The sequence below is a fragment of the Castanea sativa genome, chromosome 9 (genome assembly GCF_040712315.1).
Source record: "Castanea sativa cultivar Marrone di Chiusa Pesio chromosome 9, ASM4071231v1".
Taxonomy (NCBI): Eukaryota; Viridiplantae; Streptophyta; class Magnoliopsida; order Fagales; family Fagaceae; genus Castanea; species Castanea sativa.
This window is the reverse complement of record NC_134021.1, coordinates 20962335-20975286: the sequence shown is the minus strand read 5'-3', so window position 1 is coordinate 20975286 and position 12952 is coordinate 20962335. Positions and strand designations below refer to the sequence as shown.

Sequence of the window (12952 nt, the reverse complement as noted above, 5' to 3'; positions counted from 1 at the left end):
AGCCTATGGGAGTGAAGCTGTCATACCAGCGGAGGTCCACATGGCAAGTCATCGAGTGATGGAGTACCAGGAGAAAGACAACGGGGAACAACTTCGCCTCGACGTCGATCTTATCGATGAGGTAAGAATGGATGCGGAACAAAGGACGGCAAGGTACAAAAATCTCATGGTCAGACAACATGACGCCATGGTTAAGCCCAGACGGTTCGGTATGGGGGACCTTGTCCTCAAAAGGGTCTCCTTGGCGACCAGGAACCCAGCACATGGAAAACTGGGACCCAATTGGGAAGGACCCTACAGGGTAATCAACTGCAAAAGGCAGGGGTCCTACTACCTGGAAGCCCTGGACGGGCGGAAGTTAGGGCATCCTTGGAACGTGGAACATCTGCGAAGGTACTATCAGTAATGAGCGGGGACGAGGGAAGTCAGTGGCAAAATTTCAGTTGTGAATTGCTTGTTTGCTTCTATTTACTTGTGCTTTTACTACTATTATGGTGTGTTATGAATGAAAGTGCACTAGTTCTTAAACTTCTGCACTACTTACAGACTAGCTTATGAAAGATGATGCTATGTACTTGATATCTTAATAAGGCACTAGCTTATAAGCGTGTGCCAAGTTTGTGAACAATGTTCATGTAATAGTATGGTTTGGATTTCTTATGTACTTGAATGCCAGTTTCCTTGATAATATCCACGAACGAGGCAAAAGCCTTAGACAAATAAAATCTCGGGACGAAGGCAAAGATTTCCTTTAAATAAGGATATGGCAAAGAAAGAAATGCTAAGGTCTTCTCGTCCAAAACTTTCCTTTAAATAAGGATAAGGCAAAGAAAGAAATGCTAAGGTCTTCTCGTCCAAAACTTTCCTTTAAATAAGGATAAGGCAAAGAAAGAAATGCTAAGGCATTCTCGTCCAAAACTTTCCTTTAAATAAGGATAAGGCAAAGAAAGAAATGCTAAGGTCTTCTCGTCCAAAACTTTCCTTTAAATAAGGATAAGGCAAAGAAAGAAATGCTAAGGCCTTCTCGTCCAAAACTTTCCTTTAAATAAGGATAAGGCAAAGAAAGAAATGCTAAGGCCTTCTCGTCCAAAACTTTCCTTTAAATAAGGATAAGGCAAAGAAAGAAATGCTAAGGCCTTCTCGTCCAAAACTTTCCTTTAAATAAGGATATGGCAAAGAAAAAAAAAAAAAAAAAATGCCAAGGCCTTCTCGTCCAAAACTTTCCTTTAAAAAGGATAAAGCAAGAGAGAAAGGCCAAGGCCCACTCGTCTAAGAAGGAAAAGTAAGCCTTAAGATATAACATTCCAGAGACGAACACTCGTCAAGACGAGAAGACATAACATTATAAACTGCTTACAGCGAATAAAAATTGCCTAAGGGACGGGCCAAAGTAATGCAGTCGTCATCAGTCCTAAGTGGGTCGTCCATAGAAAGATTGTAGACGGTCACTCAACACTTAGAGCATAGTTTAAAGAACAATGACATAAATTATAACAAACAAAAAAGATATTCTTTAACTTGAAAAGGGTAGACGGCCACCGTCCAAAAACCCTTATAAAGTAAACAGTAAAAGACATTGTTCATAAGCTCGTCTAGAATACTCTAGACGAGGAAATTGTACTCGAATAACATTTCAAATTCTCAGATACATTTTAAATAAAATAAAAAGAGAAAAGAAGAAAGCTAAACAACAATAACTTCTTCAAGGGGAAGGGGCATCAGCATTAGGATCGTCCTGGGCTGGTCTGGTGGAAGCGTCGTCCTCAACGTTGATATCGTCTGAACCTGTGTGGACGAGAGAACTTGTAGCAGCAGCAAGGTTGAGTTTGATGACGCTAAAGTCAACTTCAGGAAAGCTGTCCATAGCGTCCATCCTAAAGTCCTCAAACCCTGCTGCATAGTTCGTGTCCATCAGGTCAGTAAACTCCTTGGACGCCTTGAACTCCTCCACCGCCTCGTCTTTAGCTTTCTTCAGAAGTTGGCTCAACTCGTCATTTTCCTTTTGAAGAAGTTCAAGACGCTCGTCCTTCTTGGCAGTGTTAGACTTCAGCTCCCCCACCAAAACCTTGAACTCCTCAACCTCGTCCTTGGCCTTGTTCGCCACCTCTGCCCACGTCCTACAGTCATTTTTGATCTCTTCTATTCTTTTCTCTAGAAGGATCCTCGTCCTGTCCAACTCAGTGGCCTGCCTGGACGCAGCTACGAACTTGGACATAGCCTACATAAAAGAAAAGGAAGTTTAGATGATAGAAACAATATTGGGCAAACATGGGCAAATCAAGACGAGGCAAAGATAGTCACCTTGAAGAGATCGTGGACGCCAGAATGCTCGAAATCTTTCAAGGACATGTTGTAGCACGCAGCCACGTCCTCGCCTTTCACAGCTTCTTGAAAACGCTCCCAAGCCAGATCCTCGTTCCCCAATAAGTTAGTAGAAATCCCTTGAGGGGGCTGGGACGAGTCAATAGCAGGGGACTTGGACGGAGTGGCGCTTAGGGGCGTGGACGAGTCAACATCAAGGACCAGGACGAGCGGTTGGGAAGTAGGCTCAGGCCTAGCAGTTTCAGGCCTGGACGACCCAGACTTAGCTTTCTTCCCCCGACGACTTGGCAGGCTAGTCAAGTCCACATGCTTGGACAAGCTTTTCCTTTTCTCACTAGAAACAAGACGAGGTTGGGGTTGAGGCTCAGATCTAGCTGCCTCGTCGACAACTTCCTTCCCCTTGTTTCCCTTCATGGTTGCCATTCCTAAAAAAAAAAAAAAAAAAAAAAAAAAAAAAAAAAAAAAATTTAGAAAAGACATATAAATAATAATAAAACAAATGTCTTAAAGTGCAACACTCACGTCTACGGGTGGTTAGCTCGTGTGCTAAGGCGTCGACGGACGGTTCAGGGCCGAGTCCCCACTTGTGTAGACGCTTAAGGGTCACTAACGAGTGGAAGTCTCGTTCAGGATGTAGACGGACCCTGTGGACGCGGTCACGATGGAACTTGCTCAAAGAGGGTCGTCCAACGGCTGGAAAGGGAAGAAAGAAATTAAGGTCAGACCATCGTCCAAACAGAAAGTATAATATAAAAGAAACAAAAAAGAAGAACGTGACATACCTTCTGGACGAAGGTTCCCTATGTCTCCGCATAAGGAGCAAATGAATCTCTACCAATCTCAACGGGATGCCCCGCCGAAAACCGCAGACGAAGAAAAACTCCGTCTTCCGGTTCGTCGACGAGGGCAAAGACTTAATCCGCCTACGGTCATTGCCCCCGGCCGTGAACTGATGGAAGCCTCGAGATTGATTTATCTCGGAGGGTTTATAGCAGTACAAGAACTCGTCCACGGTAATAGGACGGTTCCCGTCAAACACCTCCATCCATAAGACTTGCATGGAGACAACTAGTCTCCATGCGTTGGGGTTAAGCTGATACACTCCCAAGCCCAACCTAGTTAGTAATTCCCTAGCAAAGGCATTTAAAGGGAGTCTAAGCCCCCCTAACAAATAGGCTTCATAAACACCTATTCCAAAACGAGGCTGGCAACACCACTCACCTCGGACAGCTAGCCTAGGGTTTAGATCATCAGGAATTTGAAACCAAGTCCTAAGGGAATCTAACCTTCTCTCGTCCGTCCTGGAAGGAACCTCAAGAGCACAACTATATACGGTTTCCTGTTCGTCTAAAGGGGAGGACGGCGGGGAGCTCGTCGAGGTGTCAGCCCCAGAAGCTGTCCTCGTCCTAATACTCTCTTGAAGAGTTTCTACAGGGATTCCAGGAACACCAGATGTGTATTCCTCAGTTGTGTGACCACTACTACTACTGGCGTTACTAGAGGTGTCATAACTAGAGTCGGCGTGATACTCGTCTATGGCCCTGACCACACTGTCGCTAGACGAGCAGGAGGCCATTGGAAACGCCCTAACACTTAACAAGGAAAACTAAAGTGAGTATAGAAAGATTACCTGGCTCTAGACGAGGGACACTAAGGACGCTGAGGATATTCTTAGACGAATCGACGGACGAGAGTGTCAAAGCGGAAAATTTGAAAAAGTGAGAGGGGCATGAGAGAGAAACCACTATTTATAAGCAGAAAAGTCTCGGTAACCGCAACGACGGACCTAATCAGAAGGTGACACGTGGCGCATGCCTCGGAGGAGTAAACCGGTTGACCAACCTCCTATGGATGTGCGACACGTGGTGCGTTTTAAGATCTATTGATGCATCGTATAACTCCTGGACGAGGGGCAACTGATGTGGGATGAAAAACACTCAAACCACCCAAACCGTCCGTGGACGGTCATCACCTCGGCAGCCGTCCAGAAGTTATCCTCAGGACGAGGGTAACGAACAAGGACGTCCAGAGGGTGATAGCGAAGCTACACCCCTCGTCCGTGGGGTGCGCACAGCTTACCCTGAAGAGGACTCGTCCACATGGAGATCCATGGACTAGGATTTTACACTTGGAATCAGCAGGTGCACTTGACGAAGGAAATTCAGGACGAGGGTACCACACTTGGGAGAATCTCCGAATATAATGTGACAATCCCTTATCCCACGCATAACGGTCATGTATCCGTTGTGAAATAGAAATGTAACTCCTGGACGGTTATGGCAGTTACGTTTGAGCCTCGAATCCAGGAGAGGTTCCCATTTCGATAACCGTCTATGAAGGCACTATATAAAGGCTGATTCAGACAAGGCAAAGGTATGTTCATTTTATTACTCCAAAAAAGTTGGAACTCAGATTACTTAGAGGAAAAACTAACTTTACCATCGGAGGATTTTTGGCCGGCAGCCCCGGTCGCCTTTGATACGCTTTTCTTTCTTTTTCAGGCCGTAGAAAGAACCAGTAGTCCTTTCAAGTCCGAAGCATCCAACCTACTGATTTTCTTGGCATCATCATTATATATATGATTTATTATTTATTTATCTGATTTAAAATTTAATCAGTTTTAGACTTTTTAATTTTTGCATCCAATAATTCATTTGCCACAAAAATTAAAAATTTAGATAAACACATGACGGAAAATGAGACTCCAATTGAAATCAAATTTTGAATCTAATTGAATTTGGACTCTTCGATATTTTCACTCAATAATTCGTTTGACATAAAATTAAAAATTAAATGGGGCATATGACTCAAAATTGAGAATCCAATTAAAACACTCGATTTTGCACCCATAATTTAATCTTGGAAATTGACTAGAATGACCATTATATACCCAAAATTTAGAGTTGCATTACATGCATTAATTCATTTATTACATATTATAAAAATAATCTTGAGGTTCTAACGATTGCGACGGTATGTCCAATTTCCAAATCAGACCATCGGATTGGAAGATATCACATGATCAAGTTTGCACGGTTTGCATGCATTGTGTTTGGGTGGAATCGACCACGCATGATTAATTTAAATTAATTTTGATTGGCCAAACAATTAAAATTAATTAAATAATTTTGTGATTGATTGTTAGTCCGTGTTAAAAAAAGACTTGCTTGCATGGGAATAAAGTGGATAATCAAATTACAAAGAGTTGTGGATAATCAAGACTTTTTGGGATATTTATCTACAAAATAATTATCACTTTAAAGACTAGAATATCCAAAAAGGGGATTAATTTTTAGAATATAGATTAAAAATGTGTCTAAGTGCAATTTCCAACTTAAAAGTCCTCAGAAAAGGAGTCCAAATTGGACCAAAATTCAAACGCAAGCTTGACACCTAAAAGAGCCATTTGGCACTCCCTAAGTGCTGATCAATACTTCCCAAGTGCCGATTGGCACAAATCCGTTGCTCGGCCTGAGGACTCCTAGATTGAGATAAACCTTACTCTTTTCGATTTTTTAGAGATAAAGACGCGTTTCAATTCGTATCTGATCATTTAGCTAATTGTTCAAAGTATTCCAACCTCTATAAATAGGGAATGCCTCTCAAAATTCAGCACACTTTCTAACCCCCCCCCCCCCCCAATTTTTTTAGCTCTTCTCTTCTGAATTTTCAATTCCCCTTACGTTAAAGACGTTCTGGAGGCTTTTGCTTTAGAAACTTATTTTTTGTGAGTAAAGTATTTTAGGCTTCAAAGAGGTGAACAAACTTCTTTGAATTCTAAAATATTCTTTCATTAGAAGAGCACACTCATGCAAGAGGTATTCTATTTTTTCTTTTCTTTTCTTTTCTTCTCTATTAATTTTTGTTGATGATGCATGTATATGTTTAACATGTTTAATTATTTCTTGTTCTTGATATTTAATTACCATGTTCTGCTTGAATTTTTCTTTAATGTGCTCTTAGATGATTGTTTCTTGTAATTCTTTTTCTTAAGTTTCAAAATCTGCTAATGACTATCAAAGATTATTTTTTTAAAGACTCAAAAACTGATCTGAATTTTTCAGATTTAAAGACTCAAAAACTAATCTGAATTTTTCAGGTCTGATTTTCTTAAAGATTCAAAAATTGATCTGTATTTTTCAAATTTCATTCTTCTAAACTAAAAACTGATCTGTATTTTCATTAAATATAGATTTAATTTTTTTCTAAAGCTCAAAACTAATCTGTATTTTCATTAAATACAGATTTTATTTTTTTTAAAACTCTAAAACTGATCTGTATTTTCATTGAATACAGATCTGATTTTTTTAGAAAAATTTTTCTTTATTACAAAATTGCAGATAATAAATTTAAAAGAAGAAATTGAAAGTTAGGTTGAAGCTTTTTAATATGTGATGCATGTATAATAAATTTATCTCATGAATGTGGATCCTCTTTCAAAAAGTCTTTTTATTCATAAAAAAAAATTTTGATTTTTCTTGATAAAGTCACATTTTTTTTTTAACTTTACATAAAAACAGATCTGATCATTTTTAACAAAAATGTTATTCTTTCTTTTACATAAAAACATATATATATATATATATATATATATATATATATATATATATATATATATATATTTTTACAAATCAAATTTGTTTTGTTCACAAAAAAAATCTGAATTTTCTTGAAAAAGAGGACATATCCATAAGGCAAATTTATTTGAATTAATTTGGTCAAGTGTCTGTCATGTGTGTTCAACATATCATTTAACATCATGCAAAAAATGGTATATTGGTCATTAGAATCTAGAAGACCAGACTCTGTCTAGGCAGAATGAATGCCTAACACCTTCCCATTTCGTAACCTAACTTCCGAGTTTAGGATTTTTGGATAAGTAGATTAGTGTTTTGTCTTTTTTATTTTGGTAGATTGTAACTAGGACCAAAGCTTTATATTCTTTTGCATAGATTGTAACTAGGACTCAAACCCTTGTAAGGTTTAATTTACCAAAATTGTACTTTTCTTTATGCAATCAATAAAATTCAAAGTATTCTAAACATGTATTTTGTATTTAATTTTTTTCTTATTTTTTTGTATAAAAAAATATAAGTGGCGACTTCATACCACTATCCCAAAAGAGAGGTGCCCTTACAAGCACCCAAATCTCTTTTTGAGAGGCCCCAAATTTTCGTGGTCTCTCACAATATATATATATATATATATATATATATATATATATATATATATATATATTGTAGGGACACAATTTTCAGACCAAGCCCAAAATGTAAGGGATCTTGGCCCAGTGAACCCAGTACAATCAATTTGTAGAGAGTGGATCAAAGAGCTAGGTTTTAGTGCATGGATAACAGTTAATATGATTTTGGATAATGAGCTAACAAGAATTGAACCCGGTTTGTGCGAGAAAGTTTGTCCTCGGCACAATCCGAGGAGCTTTGTTCTAGTATATATTGGATGCAATGGTTACAAGAGTTGTTGAGATTGCTACAGTGTTTTCTCTTCTCCTTTTTTCATCCCCTTTTCATGAAGGACCTCTTCCATTATATAGTTCCTTTTGGATGATCTTAATCCTACACTTGTTGATCTTTTGAGCCATCACTCAAGTGCTTATTCCATCAGACACCCTTTCTGGCCTTCTGTGAGTTGTGGTTGCCAAGGTAGCACTGTTCAGGGGTCTTTCCCACATAAATGCGGTCAGAAAGTTAGCTGTAGGGCATTCAATGCGATGTAGCAGCTTTCCCTTAGATATTTTTGAGTCCTTATCCCTATTGTACGTTCATGATGCTCGTTCTTGTCATTAGAACTTCTTGGAAGGTCACTTTGATCATTAGGATTTATACCCAATCTACGTTTAGCTTATCCGAGGAGATATTCTTCCTTGGACTCGGACTATTCACGATCTCGGCCAAAGCCCCACGCTCTTGGCCGAAGCCCAAAACCCCACACACACACACACACACACACACACACACACACACACACACATATATGTATGTATGTATGTATGTATGTATGTATGTATAGTTTAGAGAAAATCCAATTAAATTTAATTGGATTCTCAATTTTGTGCCAAATGTCTCATTTAATTTGTTATTTTTTTTGCCAAGTGAATTATTGAGTGTAAAAATCAAAGAGTCTTAATATAATTAGATTCTAAATTGGATTTCAATTAGAGCCTAATTTTCTGCCATGTGTCCATTTAAGTTTTTATTTTTGTGGCTGGTGAATTATTTGATGTAAAAACCGAAAAGTCTAAAACCAATTAAATTCTAAATTATGTGTATATAATAATAATAATAATAATAATAATAATAATAATAATAATGATAATGAGAAAGCAATAACATATTTTAAAAATGTATGATATAAAAAAAAAGTGTAAGCTAATACCATGTATAATTTGAACCATATAATTGTAATTGTTTTTAATTGTATCCGTGCATATGCATAGGACTACACACTAGTATATATTAATGTATAACTTCGTGCATATCAACAGATACAGTTAAAAATAATCACAAGTAATGATTCAAATCATACATTTTTTAAGAAGAGATTAAACTTATACATGGTATTAACTTACACTATTTTTAAACTAGATTTAGGCCCTTCATTTTTGCATTCAATAATTCAGTTACCATAAAAGTTGAAAAATTAGATGGACATGTGGCGAAAAATTGGACTTTAATTGAAATTCAATTTAAAATCTAACTAGATTTTGACCCTTTTATTTTTTACACACAATAATTCACTTGGTACATAATTACAAATGAGATGAAATATGCGGTGCAAATTGAGAACCGAAATCTAATTTGGATTTTCTATGAGGCCTCTAAAACGTTAAAAACTTAAGAGGCTACCTTATTGATACAAGCGCAAATGCCTTTGTTACAAGTAGGCCCAACCCATTAGCTAGAAATGACCCAACACAGCATTAGTCTGCAGATAACGTTGTTCACACAAACCACAAACTCCACTTTCTTCTTTCATTTCCAACTCCGAAAACCATTCATAGTCATAGAGTAGGATCACTGTAAACCCCAACAAAGAAATCACAGCAACAACAATTTTTTCTTCTTTTCTTTTGGTTTAAGAAAAATGTCAATCCTTCAAATCCAAACACTGTCATTCTCGAATTCTTTGACAGGTCCAACTCCAACCAAGTTGTTCCTCCGCCCAAAACCCTATAACCCTTCACTCTACTCCCAACCCATCACACCCAAAACGACGATTATTCGTATGGGAGGGGGTCCCAGAACCTACCCAGGTGGCGTATCAAAGTGGCAATGGAAGCGAATGCAGGCAAAGAAAGCCAGGCAGCTCCTCAAGGCTCGCCTCGCTCGCGAGCGCAATATTTACGAGATGCGAAAGCGAGCAGAGCTCAAGGCTGCTGTGTCAGAGCTCGAGAGGCCTTGGGAGGTTGTCGAGAGAGCCCCTAACTTGCTCTCCGTTGGCGCTGATGAACAAGTGAAAGTCTTGGCTGATAGGTTCCAAAGGCCTGGTGGGTTCGATTTGTGGACTGAGAGAGATGGGCCTCAGTTGTTTGAGACTGTGGATGAGTTACCCTCAGCTAGATTTTTCCCTAAAGGGGTTGTTCATAGTATCAAACCCTATCAAAGAAATGGTGGGTTGGATGAATTAAAGGAGGGGAAGGGTCAGAATTTATTGGATTCGGAGAGTTTGTATCAGAAAGATAGTTTGGAATTATCGGGTGTGAATAGGGGAAATGGGAAGAGAAGTAATGGGAAATTGAGAAAGAATGTGAATAGGAATAGGTTTCAGGATGTGGGTTCGAATGGTTCCGGTGGGTTGGAGTCAAGGGAAGCTAGTTTTGATAGAGAACAGAGAGGAAAGGGCCCCATTGGTTCCGGTGGGTTGGAGTCAGGGGAAGCTGGTTTTGATAGAAAACAGAGAGGAAAGGGCCCCATTAGAGGAAATGTTCGGGGTAATGGCTCGTTGGGGTTGAGAGATTCACAGTCTGATGATGTTTATGATATTGGTTTAGATAGAAAACAGAGAGGAATGGGCCCCATTAGATGGAATGTTCGGGGTAATGGTTCGTTGGGGTTGAGAGATTCACAGTCTGATGATGTTTATGATATTGGTTTTGATAGAAAACAGAGAGAAAAGGGCCCCATTAGACGGAATGTTCAGGGTAATGGTTTGTTGGGGTTGAGAGATTCAGAGTCTGATGATGTTTATGACATGAATTTGCAAGAAGATGGAAGTTACGAATTCTAAATCAAGAATGGTCGGAATGACTTGAATTGTAAGGATAATGGAGTGGAAGTTGAGTCATTTTGAATTTAGCAGCTGTTTAACGAAAAGGGTCTCTACCAGATGAATTTAGCAGCAATGAGATTGGTGATGTTTTCGTCCATTTTGTGCAAGCTGAGTGATGGTAATGTTGTCCCGCTTTGCATTTGCGGTTATTGATATTAGTACTTATAAGATGATCAGGCAAAGAGCTACATTAATCTTTCCCACAATGTACGTGTGTATATTTAGATTATGTTTTGACTAAATTGTAAATTGAGACTTAAGTCTTTATATGTTCGCATTGTTGAATGAGAATTTAGCTCTTGGGAGTATGTGTTGCTCAGACATGATCTCACTTAATCATTCACTGTATGTTAATAGTATTTATATATGTACATTGAACAAGAAAAAACGAAACTTTTAAATCTCAACCTTGTATTGCTCTGATTGAGGTTTCACATGAGTAAGTCAGATTATAATTATAGCTCAAGTAAATTAACACGTTTTTTTTAATAGATTAGTTATATATGCACTCAGTGGGTCTTGAGCTCACAATCTCATATTTCCCACACTTGCAAGGAGCGGAGGTGTCAGTTGAGCTAGAGCTCATTAGCAACCTTCAATGATGGTTCATTAGCAAAACTAAAACACATGCTGGTACATACATCATGCATATGTGATATTCCTCTTTATCTAGTTTTTACATGGTACATTGAATAAATCAGAAAGGTCGATAAAATAACATGTTGAAGAAACATTGCTGTTACTTGTAAGTGATGGAGTTCTGTAATGTTGGGGTTCAACAACAATGATGATTAGGTTTTACTCTCTGTGCGATTTTCAAGAGAAAAAAGATTAAAACAAAAACTTGGGAACTTGATAAAGGAGACAAGTTGTGATATGATAAATATTGCCCATATTTTCTTCAAATTCTTACAAATAAAAACATAATGGAAGCCCATCAAGGTCTATTCTGCATTTTTTTGAAGTAAAATACATAAAGAAGAAACAGGTGGGGGTTGCGGGGGAAGAGGTACTAGCCCATCTTGATCCTCCAAGAGATGGACCCAAGAGGAGAAGAGATGGTATGGGGGCCATCCCACTTACAAAAAATCACCCATCGAATGTTATGAGCAAGATAATATACATGCCTAGGGACAAAAACAGAGTCCCAACACAAAAATGAATTGAGAACAGATTTGAATTCATCAAGGATATAAGCTAAATCTGGATTGGAGGATGAGGAAGACACAACATCAACTTCAAACTTAACATAATTGAGCTTGTGGTGAGCAGCTATAGGCCTGCTAGCCTTGCAGCATTTGCTTCACCAAGCATCAGTTTTGTATTAGAAAAGATCTTTTATGGCTTTCGATATCACACCACGCGAGCTTATTTTTAGAGTAGTTGTAGGAAGTCAAATTGTGGTCCCCAAAAAACCCTCCCTCATAATGACATTTCAGTGACTCGAACTCATGGCATTGACTCTGATACCATTTGTCGGACCATGAACTATACCATTCAACCTCAAAACCAATTGATGATAAGAAAGACACTCAAATCTTTTATGACTTTTGATATCACACCACATGAGCCTATTTTTAAAGAGGTTGTAGGGAATTAAATTGTGATCCCTCCAACAAAATTGACTTTAAATCATCGTAGCTGTAAAGTCGTCCAAGTTGTAGGAACAGTAGAGTTTGAGATTTTCTGATGTAAGGCGTCCTCTTGAATGTGTTTTTGGTCCTATCTGGCATTCTTCAAGGATCAGGTGAGGCTACTTCAAAGATAGCTTGATTCCTAGACCATCAGAGTCTGTCAAACATTGTAGCTGCAAAAAGAGTGCAGATGTTTCCTTATTCTACATTTAAACTTAGAAATTTAGAAGGGGAACTAACTATCTTTAAACAGGCTTCTACAATAAAAGAGTGAAGTTCTATTCTGCAGTTTCTTAAAGCTTTAAACAGGTTTTACATACTAACACTTAATGGACATAATTGCTGTCATGTTACATATTGTAGTAAATTGGTTGTTTTATTTTTTATCCCAGTTCGAGCTTTCGTTAGCAGAAGTAGAGGTAGGAAGAGATGAAATTGACAAAGTATTCTTCATTAGATATGCATTTTCTACCATTACATATTTCCAATTGATATACGTGCTTATTCACAAACAGCCTTAAAACTGAAGATATAATCCTTAGAGATAAAGGGAATTGTCTATTTAAGAGCCACCATGTCTGAAATTGCACACGCTGCATTCAGCAAAGTCAAACTATAGATAGTGCCAATTTTAATGCGGATCAGGTTCATTTTACCATTAACATAATGCATTCCATCCTGATGGATGCGTTCTACCCGAGTCATAG

The 12952-nt window shown here is 38.3% G+C and overlaps 1 protein-coding gene across 1 annotated transcript; it reads left to right on the top strand.

Moving 5' to 3' along the window:
- The first annotated feature begins 9035 nt into the window (after positions 1–9035).
- Positions 9036–10930, top strand: LOC142609573 (uncharacterized). Its single transcript, XM_075781186.1, has one exon. The coding sequence runs from the start codon at positions 9427–9429 to the stop codon at positions 10567–10569; it is 1143 nt and encodes a 380-aa protein (XP_075637301.1). The 5' UTR covers positions 9036–9426; the 3' UTR covers positions 10570–10930.
- Positions 10931–12952: the final 2022 nt, after the last annotated feature.